Genomic DNA, 12,695 nt, shown 5'->3' on the forward strand with positions numbered 1-12,695 from the left:
GGCAATGTTGATTGGAACGCACGATTTCAAGATTTGAATTGTAGATGCCCTGCCCTGAACCTTGGATTTCAGCCCTGCGCAAGCGGACATAGAAGTCTGATCATATTTCAGTTGATATCTTCCCCCCATAAATTTCCTCATTCGGGAAGGCACTGTAGCGAGATATGTGGGGATTCTCTCGGACACCACGCGCCGGGAGGCTTGACCTCGGGAGCGCTGGGGCACATGTACCAGGAATTTGTATCTCCAGACTTTCTTGTCATGTCCGCACTGAATATGCGAACATTTGAATCTCCAGACTTTCTTGTCATGTCCGCACTGAATACGCCAACATTCAAAACTTCCAGCTCACAATTCCATTGTCCATCCATAATTAGTGTCTAGGTAGTTAACCCACACCATTGATGTCCCTGGGCCAAGGCCAGCCATGAGGAATCATGGTTGTATATGGTGCGCCACAATCAAATTGTAGCTAAGTACACTTGGCAACCTCCAGGGCTTGGAAGTTCCAAGTTCACTGACCTCGGAACCATTAGATATATTTCCGTGGTATCCGAATTCTTGCGGTCAAGTTGCCGAGTGTGGGGGTGTCCCTGATAAAGGGTGGATCTGGGAATGCAGATGTTTCTGTTTGAATAAGGCTGTTGGTATCCACGCCCTGATTGTTGATGGTGGTTAGGGGTAGAATATTAGCCAACTGGTGGTAGTTATTAGTCAATTAGCGAGGTTGATGGTTTCAAGTGTTAAGGCTGGCTCTTCCGTTCCAAGGTTGAAGATGAGATACTCCATAAATCTAAAAATTCTCTCATTTGACTCCAACCCCACTTGTTTAGGTGATGGCTTTGATTCGGTTATTTCTTGACCCATAATTCACTTCAAAACCTTGGATTTCACGAAGTTTTCACTTCCGACTCCGTTAGAGTGACATCATCCCTTATCAATTCCATGAAGGTTATCAATACTATCATTGCTCTGTCACTGCTCAACACTCTAATTAAAGTAGAAGATCATCAGAGTATAAAAAGATAAGAATAAAGATGAAATACCTAAATTACCAACTAGAGGTGGATATCGTTTTGCCGCCGAAACACTCCACTTCCGGGTCTTTTGATTCGTAACTTGGGATAAAAAAACTCAGCCATTTTTTACTCCGAGTTCTTAGTCCTTAGTTATTCATACTCAACTATCAAACACTGGTTCAATCCCCACTTCCAACCCTTTTGCCCTCTATTCTCCTTTCATTCTGATTATCCTTTCCATCCTCACCTTCCGTCTTATCTCATATTTCGTCTTTCTAACTTTGATCCCTGATCTATGTAATCTGGCGTCTCATGCAGCACATTATAGATTGCCTCTTTCATCATGGATTCTGTTAATCGCCCATCACGAAGGTCACTCTCTCATACTGAGCTAGAAGATGACTGTGCCAATAACACCCTTGAAGATATGGGCTATAAGCCTGAATTGAAACGTAACCGTTCCATTTGGCAGGTCACTTTCATGTGCTTCATTCTATCATCCGTTCCCTATGGGTTATCTACTACACTTTATTATCCTCTTGCGGCCGGTGGCCCTGTAAGCATCATTTGGGGCTGGGTCCTTGTCTCATTTCTGATCCTCTGTGTCGCAATCTCCCTTGGTGAAATCACATCTGTATACCCCACAGCTGGAGGTGTCTACTACCAAACATTCGTCTTGTCACCACTCTGGTGCCGTCGTGTTGCCTCGTGGATTTGTGGGTGGTCATATGTTGCTGGCAACATCACCATTACTCTAGCTGTCAATTTCGGAACCGCCCTGCTCTTGATCGCCTGCCTCAACGTATTTGAAAAGTCTCCCGGAGTGGGCCTCACCGATGACTTCCAAGCGTATCAGACCTTCCTTGTCTTCCTGGCCCTTACACTTTTGACCCATGCCATATCTGCCTTTGGAAATAAGTGGCTTCCACTGTTGGAAGTACGTTAGGAGTCCCACGTTCTAAAGATACTTGGGAAGATCAATCGCTGACTTTTATTCCACAGACATTTGCCATCTTTTGGACCATTGTCGGCCTGATTTGTATTGTGGTATGCCTCTTGACCATTGCAAAGGAAGGTCGTCGCTCGGGTGCTTGGGTATTTGGCCACTTTGAGCCGCAAGCTGGTTGGCCAGCGGGGTGGTCTTTCTTTATAGGTCTCCTGCAGGCGGCGTACGCCACGTCAGCCACCGGCATGATTATCTCGTATGTTTGATTCTCTCCCCTCTAGTGATTCGGTACTGACAATCAATACGAAATAAAAAGACTCTGCGAGGAAGTACACGACCCCGCGATCATGGTTCCCAAGGCCATGGTTAACACCGTTATTATCAACACCATTGCCGGTCTCATCTTCCTGGTTCCCATCTGTTTCGTACTTCCGGATTTAACAATGTTGGTCAACTTGGCTTCGGGTCAACCCACTCCGGTCATTTTCAAGGCTGCCATTGGTAATTCTGCCGGTGCTTTCTGCCTACTCATTCCCCTTTTGGTTCTGGGAGTTATTTGTGGTGTGGGTTGTGTGACGGCCACTTCGCGTGGCACATGGGCCTTTGCCCGTGATGGAGCTATTCCTGGCTCTAATTGGTGGCGTGTGGTCAACAAACGTTTCGACATTCCCTTGAATGCCCTAGCAATGACAATGGTAGTTGAGATCGCGCTTGGTGCTATTTACTTTGGTTCTACAGCTGCCTATAACGCATTTTCTGGTGTCGGTGTCATTTTCCTGACTGTGAGCTATGCTTGCCCAGTTGCAGTTTCGCTACTCTTCCGTCGCCGGGAAGATATCAAAAATGGCAGTTTCAATTGTGGCATCTTCGGAGTCATTTCTAACTGGGTTGCTCTAGGTACGCCTTTTTTATATTTTCGCTTCCCCTTTGCCCCTGTTTGCTAACATATCCCAATCTATAGGATGGAGTGTCTTTGCCATTCCATTATTCTGCATGCCCACAACTAAGTCAGTCACCAAGGAAAGTATGAATTATGCATCAGTTGTGTTTGTCGGTGTTGTGCTCATATCAGCTGTCTGGTACGCTGTCTGGGGCCACCAGAACTACCGAGGCCCCCCAACCGATGCAGTAGAGCACGACAGCGACGAGTCCACCCATGAAGCGACATCCGATCTCCCACATAAAGTCAAAGTCAATCTTTGATCACGATATCACCGCCATTGCAGCTTGAACCTCTCCCATTTATTCCCAGGGCAGCTTCCAATTCCCCAAGTAACCTTTCGAGTGGTTGGCCCCTCCTTCCCGATGCATCTACCGGATCAGATCAAAATCTCCATACGCACCAACGTAAAAGTGGTTATCTTTGCGCAGCGCGCTTCACTGTAAATAAGCATTAGCTATCTGTCTTGCATGTTATATACCAATATTTACATTTATGCTTAATTTTAGACACTGGACCCCGCAAATATGCTCTTTACAATTTTCAAGTGGACCTTGGACCTTGCCTAGACCTAGGCAGGACTCAAAGGATTAGTTAAATAATCATAGGATGAGATAACGTAGTTCCCGGTCGGTCTATTACTCCATCAAAATTTCGTAAAATTGTAAATTTTAAAACCTAAATTTGACTAAATAACACGATTCTGACACTGATTGATCTTATGCCCTATTTTACCATACCTAGAGCGGGTTGGCTGGCGCCTAGTTTTAGGTATTGTGGACAAATCAGTTTCAGTGGACATATTCTGAGCAGCTTCGCCATCAAATATATGTTTCACTTGACCACCATTCCTACCACCAATATTGTTTTGAATCTCTTCTAAACCCCCTAGACTACCCTTATGAATAGCCTACTTCTAACTAGCTCCCCCCCTTTTCACCTGTTCCTTATTTATCTCTTCTAAATGACCACAGCAATCATGTAAAAAAAAAAAAAAAAAAAAAAAAATTATGATGAACTGTTCGGATCGTGCGATCGTAATGCTTTTGAATCGCCCTTTTAGGTTATGAAATCAAATCAAGTGAAGATTATAGACCTAAATCGACACAAGATTTCAATTTTACCAGGTTTTCGAGCGTCTAAAGAGGGCTAGGATCACTATCGCTCCCTGATGATGATGGTCGATCTGATATCAAAGGAAATGGAGGTAAAGATTCAAGTCGCATATTCAAATTATCTAATACCTGATTCGGGTCTAAAGGGACTAAACCAGTAGCTTTAAAGCTGTTTATTATAATATCCGCTTTAAAAGCTCTACAACGCGCTTTAGTAAAGATATCAAGGAAATCATCTTTATCGATCGAATTGACACCAAATCGCATCTAGTTTAATACTACGGCACCATAAAGTTTCTTCAAAGGCAAAAAGCAGCCTATATCTAAAGGCTGTAAAAGACGTGAAGCATGCGGTGGTATGTAAAGTGCGATGATTGTAACAGGCCAGCGCCTGTCACATAGTTCGTGGCTCCATCACTCCTGTTCTTCGCTCATGTTCTCCATTCATCACGTGCTACCTACACCCTCTTATCATCAAGCGTCTCCTAGCTAGTCTTCAAGCTTAACGAAGACAGTTTGTTGGCACCATCTTGTGGATATAAGCTTAGTCGTAGGCATTCACAAACTTGATCGAATTAAGGCGTAAGATAGCTACCATGACCATTTAATATCAAAAGGCAAAATTTACCTCTTCGATTCCTAATATTAGGAATAAAGTGTATCTTTAGTTAATCGACACTAATCTGATTCTAGGGGTTTGAGCTTCAGCTCTCCTATAATCATGTTTCTGGGAGAGATATGAAAGACAGGTTTTCGCGACGCTTAACAAAGCCTGTTATCTAGTTTTTGCCGATAGAAGGGGAGTTGCCAGAGGTGGTTGAAAAACGCGACCGGAGTAGAAGATTGGCCATATCTCTGAACATAGCGGGGGTAAGAATTACACCTCTCTTATTCATAGAGACTAGCCAATTCTCCATCGATTCTTCTTCAACTTCATCAAACTTATGGCCAGTTGGTCTCATTTCCCATAGATTTGGAGTGCCCTTCATTCTAGCACATAGTGTTGATCTTGGTACGCCAAATGAGCGTGCAGCAGCTGCGACAGAAGAATATCGACCATCTTCTATAGCTTGAATGGCTAACAAGATACGTCCCTCATGCTCTAGTGATTTCTGTCGTTTTTCAGAGCGAATTGGAGGTATACTGTGTTTTTGAAAACATAGAGTTGCTATGAAGACAATTTTATTTAGTGGGGACCGACTGGGAATTTCGTTAGTTATATGAAGTACAAGGTGAAAGAATCTGACACTATCAATTGTGGACAGAAGATGAAACTATTTGTTTGTTTGTAACCGTGCTGACTGATCCTGATATCCCGTTTGCACAGACAAAATATGGAGAGAGAGAGAGAGAAAAAAAAAAAAAAAAAAAGAAATTAAAGATCCAGAAAAAAGGAAAAGGTCTAACAAACATAATTGAAGGTTAAATTTACAGTGATCCTTTCATTTTCATGAAGCGATATCAATTATGGTCCAAAATTAACGTCAGAACAGCCTTGGAAATTGAATATGTGGCGGCGCCACTGACAGAAGGAAAAAAAATAAAATTCCATGGTTACGATTTCGAGAAAGTACGTAATTTAGAGCCAATATCAATGATGACGTATACGGATATGCACGGAGCAAGATATTGGTGCTCTCCAGGCTCCGCATTTCCCCTCAGAGTTTTATTTGAACATTGGGGGAAACCCCGGGCTAAACAACTCACCGGTCGACCCAACAGGAAATAGATTAGGAAACAAATCCGGAGTACCTGGAGTCTTCTGGGGTTCGGATGGGCCGGCTTTTCGGTTCTTATGATTTGATACTCCGCACTGGCCCACTCCTATCCCCCACGTTCATCCTGCTTTTCTTCTCCATACTTCTCCAGAATACCGGAATTCTATTAGTACTTTTTCAATAAAAGATGGAATGAAGCAGTCCAAATGTGGTGCAAAAAGAGATAAACTATATCCAAATACAAAGATGTCACTTTCGGCATGGCTTATAGATCCCGAGCCAAGAAATGTCATCTCGGCCCCGATTTGACCTGCTTATTTTGGCCCGAATATCGCCACTGAAACGTATCCCGTAGTCAGAAGCCGAATCGGCTATCCGTTAGTCTTACAAATCGGGCCTTGGACCTGTTTCGTTCCCCTTTTCTCCCTATTCCCCAGAGTTTACCCGGTGCGTACTAATCGGCTTCGGCCGGTTTCTTTTCTAGTCACCTGGACACCAGACTATATTCGGCTTTTTCCCGAAAGCCCTGACGAAATTACCTGGAGTACGTTCCTCCTCTTTCCGCAATGTCTCTCCACTTGTCCAATCCCCATTCAATCCCCATGGGAAATGAAGGGAGTAGAGTTTTATTTCTCCCAATATCTTTTTCCCGCAGAGGTACAAAAGGACCGTCATCCCCCCTCCCCTTGCTTTGACTTTTCTGTATATTCCCCATGGGCTTTTGACCCTTACAATTCTTAATATACTATTTACAACACCGAGTTCCATTATTTAAACCTTTTTTGCTATTCACTATAACCCAATTGTTTTTTTTAATATACTTCAATTACAATCACCATGGGTGTTGAGTCTACTGCCCAACATGGGGAGACGATCTCCTCGGCCCCCGAGCAGAATTTAACCTATTCTTCTGATGAGAATACTGTCAAGCTGCCTTCTGATGGTGTGGATACTCCTATCCCGCGTCTTACCCTGCGATCCTTCGTCTTGGCTATCTTCGTGTCAATGGGTGGTCTGCTTTTCGGATTCGATACCGGTCAGATCTCTGGTTTCCAAGACATGTCCGACTATCTGCAACGGTTTGGTGTGAACCAAGATGGTACTTACGTCTTCACTGATGTTCGCTCTGGTTTGATCGTCGGTATTTTGTCCATTGGTACTTTGGTCGGCTGCTTGATCGGCGCCCCCGTAGCAGACTGGATTGGCCGCAAGTGGTCTATCACCATGTGGTCCATCGTTCTCATTGTTGGACTCATCGTTCAAATATCCTCTCCTTCCGGTAAATGGTACCAGATGGTTGTCGGCCGAGCCGTCACCGGTCTTGGTGTTGGCGGTTGCTCATTGTTGGTGCCCATGTACATGGGTGAGAGTGCTCCTCGTCATGTTCGTGGTGCTATGATCAGTTGCTACCAGCTCTTCGTCACTCTTGGTATCTTCCTGGCTTACTGCATCAACCTGGGTACCAATACCCTCGAAGGCTCTGAGCAATGGCGTATCACTCTTGGCCTTACCTTCCTGTTTGCTCTGATCCTTGCTGGTGGTATGCCGTTCTTCCCTGAGAGCCCTCGTTTTGAGTTCCGTCATGGACGAGTTGAGTCTTGCCAACGTACTCTTTCTAAGCTCTATGGTGTTCCTGAGAACCATGTCCGCATCCTTGAAGAGATGGAGGAGATTCGAGAACAGCTTGAGGCTGAGAGTGTGGAACAAGTGTGGCATGAATTCATTACTGCACCTCGCATGTTCTACCGTATCTGCTTGGGTATGGGTTTGCAGATGTTGCAACAACTGACTGGCTCCAACTACTTCTTCTACTTCGTAAGTACCGAGCCCTTTACTGTCATATCTTCATAATATACTAATATGTTCTTGTGTAGGGAACCACCATCTTCAAGGGCGCTGGTATCTCCAACAGCTTCATCACCCAGGTTATCCTCGGTACGGTCAACTTTGTTAGCACTTTCGGTGGTCTATACATCATTGAAAACTTTGGCCGTCGCAAGTCCCTCATTACTGGAGCAATTTTCATGTTTGTCATGTTCATGATCTTCGCCTCTCTCGGTCACTTTATGCTGGATATTGAAACCCCCACAAACACCCCAGGTGTTGGTAAGGGTATGATTGTCGTGACATGCTTCTTTATTGCTGCATTTGCCATGACTTGGGGCCCCATGGTCTGGACCATTGTTGCTGAGCTCTTCCCCTCCAAGTACCGTGCGAAGGGTATGGCTTTGTCTACTGCCTCCAACTGGCTCTGGAACTTTCTCCTCAGTTTCTTCACCTCCTTCATTACCAGTGATATTGACTTTGCCTATGGTTATGTCTTCGCTGGTTGCTTGTTCTTCGCAGTATTTGTTGTGTACTTCTTCGTCATCGAGGGCAAGGTAAGCTTTCATACCCAAACTTCCTATCATATATTAATATAGACCACTAACTTGGGGCCTACAGGATCGTACTCTTGAGGAGCTGGACTACATGTACGTGCACAAGGTCGCGCCATGGAAGAGCAGCAGTTATGTCTTCCCTCATAACCAGCAGCAGTGGACTCCAGATGATGCTCGCAAGTCTGAGCAGCAGTACAACCATGCTGAAAATGCATAGTTGAGATCCATGCGTTTTTTGTTTTCCTGTTATGTTCGCATATCTATTGAGCCATATTAGCTATGATGCATGAGTCACGCGATTAAAATGCTTTTGGGCTGGAGTTTGATACTGCTACTATTAGACCGTCTATTGATACCACAAACCTATCCGGAATTTCTGAATTTCTGTCGATAAGAATTTATGAAATTTAGTATTTACTCCTTTGAAAGTCAACGTTGCATATCAATAGTAAATTAGGTAAAACAATAAACCAACTCAAACACGCCATAATAGGCTTAGCGCATGTCCAGGTGGCAATCAGTTGTCTTATGCTGTATCGCTAATTTTGACCCAATACTCCGCATTCAATTGGGTCTAGACCTCTGTTTTTGCCGCCCCAGGAAAACCCCCCAAGGCGGTGTCCAACTTGACTGGAACATGCTCTTTTCCACCGAGCATTCATTGAAATTTATTGCTTAACCCCCCATGAGTTGACCTGGAACGTTGATCGGATGCGCATTCCTATTGCAGCGCAGCTCGCGGTGTTGGTGCTACTTTGTAGTGTAGTGGGCATCGCCGTCCTTGCTGTGGCAACAGTAAGCATCCAATTCCAGGAGAAAATCTTCTACTTCTAACAATAGCAGTGGGTTACAACGTACAACTTTGTTGTAGAGGTCAGGTATGTAATATGAAGGCTTCTAATACTCATTTCCTATTTCTCTGGGGCTTACAGACTCGTCTAGATCACAAGGGCTGGAACTGGTTGCGACCATCAAGGCTAGCCAGATTGCCTCAAACCTCGACCTTTTAGAAGCGACCTGCAAAACTATTTCCACACGTCTTTTAATCCAGTCTGCCCTTAACCGATATTATGATGGCAACTCCTCTGACAGCAACTGGACAAACTCCATCAAGGATCTGCAATCGGCTCTTAGTGGCCGAGGATACCTCAGCCTTTACCAGGCCGTTCTATTTTCAAGAAATGGACAGGGGGGGAAATGGCCGACTGCTAAGTGTGACTAGTGATGCAGCCCCAAATATAACTCTCCCATACACCTACCCGAATGGAAGTGCTGTGACACTTGGGTCAAATGGAATTAGTTATCCGCCATCTCTCTATCCCAACATCACCTACACCCAGTCGACTTCAGACAACAATACGATCCTTGCCCACGTCTTTTCTGATTACCTCCTCGGATTAAACTCAGCCTTATTGTTGGGACCCCTGACAATCAATGAATCGTTTTCTCTTGTCTCTTTGACACTTCCCATTGTCAATAATACTTCCGCCTCAGATCTTCTCGGCTTCTTGACGTACGCAGCCATCCTCTGGGCCATATTTGACAAGGAAATATGCTAATAATGAGCAGTGTCCTCGCTAGTGCCGAAAATTTGCAGAATGTCATCAGCTCTCGCGATGGCTTGGGGGATTCGGCTCAAGTTCTTCTTCTTGGTCCCTCTCGACCCGAGAACGTATTTGCCTCGGATGCTATGCCGTCGACTACGGCATCGACAGCCAAAGAGTCGGGACTCGGCCAAGCGGATGTGCATTACGTCTTTGAATCTACCCCGTTGCCAGATCATTGGAGTTCGCACCGAAATCTCTCGAGTCAGACCTCGTTTGATCTTTCAAAGTACCCTATAGCTTTGAAACTTATGCTCGAATCGGAGGCGAATCAGTACAAAGCATTCAGCGACCTGACCACAAGGAATGAGGAAGGAACAAAGGTCGCGGCGGGCGTGATTCGTCCCCAAAGCACTTTGGTGCAGTGGATTCTGGTAGTGGAGGAGTCACACAAAGTAGCGTTTAGTTCCGTAATCAGATTGCGGAATATCATTCTGGCGTGCGTCTTTGGGACAGCAGGGTTCATCCTTTTAACAATACCTCTGATCACTCACTGGGCCGTTGCGCCGATTCGGAGATTGCGTGAGGCCGCTCAGAAATCGGTGACTCCACCACATATTGCGCCTTCTGACCTCTCTGAAAACACCCACAACTCAGCTGCTATTAATGTCCACAACACAGTCGATGGCACCGAGATGACTACCCATGAAAAGCGTCCCCCAGCTTTTGTCAAGCGACTCTTTAACCCCATGGAATTATTGATTCGCACCAATGAGACAGGCAGCCACCATAACCACAAGGGTTTCCAAATTCCTGGCAGAGTCAAGGAGCGGAGGCATTGTATGACGGATGAGCTCACAGAGCTCACGGCAACTTTCAACGAAATGTCGGATGAGCTGACCATTCACTATACTCGTTTGGAAGAGCGAGTAAAAGAGCGCACTCGCGAGCTTGAGAAAGCAAAGTCGGCCGCCGAAGCCGCCAATGAGAGTAAAACGCTCTTCATTGCCAATATATCTCACGAGCTCAAGACACCTTTGAATGGTATTTTGGGAATGTGTGCCGTTTGCATGGGGGATGATGATATAAATCGAATCAAGAAGTCGCTTCAAGTCGTCTATCAATCAGGGGATCTTCTCCTACACCTACTCAATGATCTGTTGACCTTCAGCAAAAACCAGATTGAACAGACCATTCAGCTGGAAGAAAAGGAGTTCAAGATTGCGGACATTCGGTCTCAACTCGCAATAATTTTCCAGAAGCAGGTCCATGAGAAAAAAATCGATTTCAGCGTGAAATGCGTCTCTGGAGGATCCTCTTCAGTTGGAAAATTAGCATTATGTCAAGATAAAACCTATGAACCTCACCAATTGCCAAGCCTTATGGATATGGTGCTGTGGGGAGATCAACACCGAATCCTGCAGGTGCTAATCAATCTCGTTGGCAACAGTCTAAAATTCACGCCTGAACATGGAAGGGTTCAGGTCCGCATTCGTTGTATCAGAGAAAGCTCCGCTGACAGCATCAAAACAGCAAGAGGCGATGATAAAGAAGACGGGTTCATATGGTCCTCGCGGCGCTCATCGTGGGCGAGGGATTCATCAGATTGGATTGAGAATATTACAGCCACCTCCATCGAGAATCATATGCCTGGTCAGATAAACTCACAGCCGTTGATATTCCAATTTGAAGTCGAGGATAACGGACCTGGAATTCCAGCCAATTCTCATAAGCGCATATTTGAACCCTTTGTTCAAGGAGACCTTGGATTGAACCGCAAGTATGGAGGAACCGGCCTGGGTCTCAGCATATGCGCCCAGCTGTCTCGAATCATGGGCGGAGAAATGTTCCTCAACAGCGAGGAGGGTAGAGGATCGATATTCACGCTGAGAATTCCTTTGAGGTTTATCAAAGAGATGGCATCAAGCTCTCACATTTCCAGTGCACCTGGCTCACGGACTCCGAGTCTTTTCTCTATAGAAGAATTTTCCCACTCGGCCCGTACACCTTCCCGTACACCTTCCCGCACACCTTCCAATAAAGCCACATTGCGAAAAGAGTCAACTCCAACCGGGTTTGATAAATCCGACTTGCCGAGATTGATTGGCTTGAGCCAGCCCTTCTTCACACCTAACGGCCTGTCACCCACGACATCTTCTGCATCACAAACCAGGCAATTTGAATCAAGTGGATCTGAAAAGAAATCAGCTAAACGGATACGCGTTCTGGTCGCCGAGGACAATGCCGTTAATCAAGAGGTGGTTCGACGGTATGTTGGAAATACTTCAAGTTAACCCCTCTTACTAATACTGATTGTTACGTAGAATGCTCGCCCTCGAAGAAGTTTATGATGTAATAATAGTCAAGGATGGACAGGAAGCATTTGATACGGTGAAGTCGAATATGGAAAAGGGCATCATGTTTGATCTTATTTTTATGGATATCCAGGTAAGAAACACACTCCACATTCCAATGTAAAAGCAGAATTTGACCAGTTTTAGATGCCAAACCTGGATGGTCTTCAAAGTACTCGTCTCATTCGTGGAATGGGATATTCAGCCCCGATCGTGGCTCTGAGTGCATTTGCCGAAGAAAGCAACATTAAGGAGTGCATGGATTCGGGAATTGACATGTTCATCAGGTAAGATAATGCTTCTCCTCGATGCACGGGCTCATAAGTGCTGATTAGACTAGTAAACCAATTCGACGACCTGCACTGAAACAGGTTCTCAACAAATTTGCACCAATCCCCGAAGAAAATGAGAATAGCCTCTCTTCATAGTCTTGGATGAAATCTTCATCAGAAATGTACTGCATCCAACCTTGGAAGTATATGAAAGGATGCGGTGATATAAGACTCAAAATATATACATAGCGATTCCATGTTATTAAGGTTACTGTGGATAGTTCGTGCGAAAATCAATTATATGCAAATTAATTAAAATTTATTAAAATTTATTACGCTTCCACATCACATCTTTCAATGACTGGACTTTATGATCTAGTATTATTATATTACAAAGCGCAGAGAT

The 12,695-nt window shown here is 44.9% G+C and overlaps 4 protein-coding genes across 4 annotated transcripts; 3 read left to right on the forward strand and 1 right to left on the reverse strand.

Annotated features, from left to right (window-relative positions):
• Positions 1–137: 137 nt before the first annotated feature.
• On the reverse strand, positions 138–371 carry N7495_007375 (uncharacterized protein; the record flags this gene model as incomplete). The annotated part of the gene is made up of 1 exon (XM_057210026.1): positions 138–371. The coding sequence occupies one exon, from the start codon at positions 369–371 to the stop codon at positions 138–140; it is 234 nt and encodes a 77-aa protein (XP_057063800.1).
• Positions 372–1,362: 991 nt separating this feature from the next.
• Positions 1,363–3,168, forward strand: N7495_007376 (putative amino acid permease; the record flags this gene model as incomplete). Its single annotated transcript, XM_057210027.1, has 4 exons — positions 1,363–1,956; positions 2,022–2,221; positions 2,282–2,862; positions 2,927–3,168. 4 exons carry the CDS (start codon positions 1,363–1,365, stop codon positions 3,166–3,168), a joined length of 1,617 nt encoding a protein of 538 aa, XP_057063801.1.
• Positions 3,169–6,575: 3,407 nt separating this feature from the next.
• N7495_007377 (sugar porter family MFS transporter) lies at positions 6,576–8,336 on the forward strand (the record flags this gene model as incomplete). The annotated part of the gene is made up of 3 exons (XM_057210028.1): positions 6,576–7,553; positions 7,613–8,119; positions 8,184–8,336. The coding sequence occupies 3 exons, from the start codon at positions 6,576–6,578 to the stop codon at positions 8,334–8,336; spliced, it is 1,638 nt and encodes a 545-aa protein (XP_057063802.1).
• A 494-nt stretch (positions 8,337–8,830) lies between these two features.
• Positions 8,831–12,445, forward strand: tcsB (putative sensor histidine kinase/response regulator TcsB/Sln1; the record flags this gene model as incomplete). The annotated part of the gene is made up of 8 exons (XM_057210029.1): positions 8,831–8,914; positions 8,963–8,997; positions 9,062–9,252; positions 9,350–9,632; positions 9,689–11,932; positions 11,988–12,111; positions 12,165–12,304; positions 12,358–12,445. 8 exons carry the CDS (start codon positions 8,831–8,833, stop codon positions 12,443–12,445), a joined length of 3,189 nt encoding a protein of 1,062 aa, XP_057063803.1.
• Positions 12,446–12,695: the final 250 nt, after the last annotated feature.

The sequence above is a fragment of the Penicillium taxi genome (assembly GCF_028828555.1).
Source record: "Penicillium taxi strain IBT 34144 chromosome Unknown utg000004l_segment0_segment0, whole genome shotgun sequence".
NCBI classification, from domain to species: domain Eukaryota; kingdom Fungi; phylum Ascomycota; class Eurotiomycetes; order Eurotiales; family Aspergillaceae; genus Penicillium; species Penicillium taxi.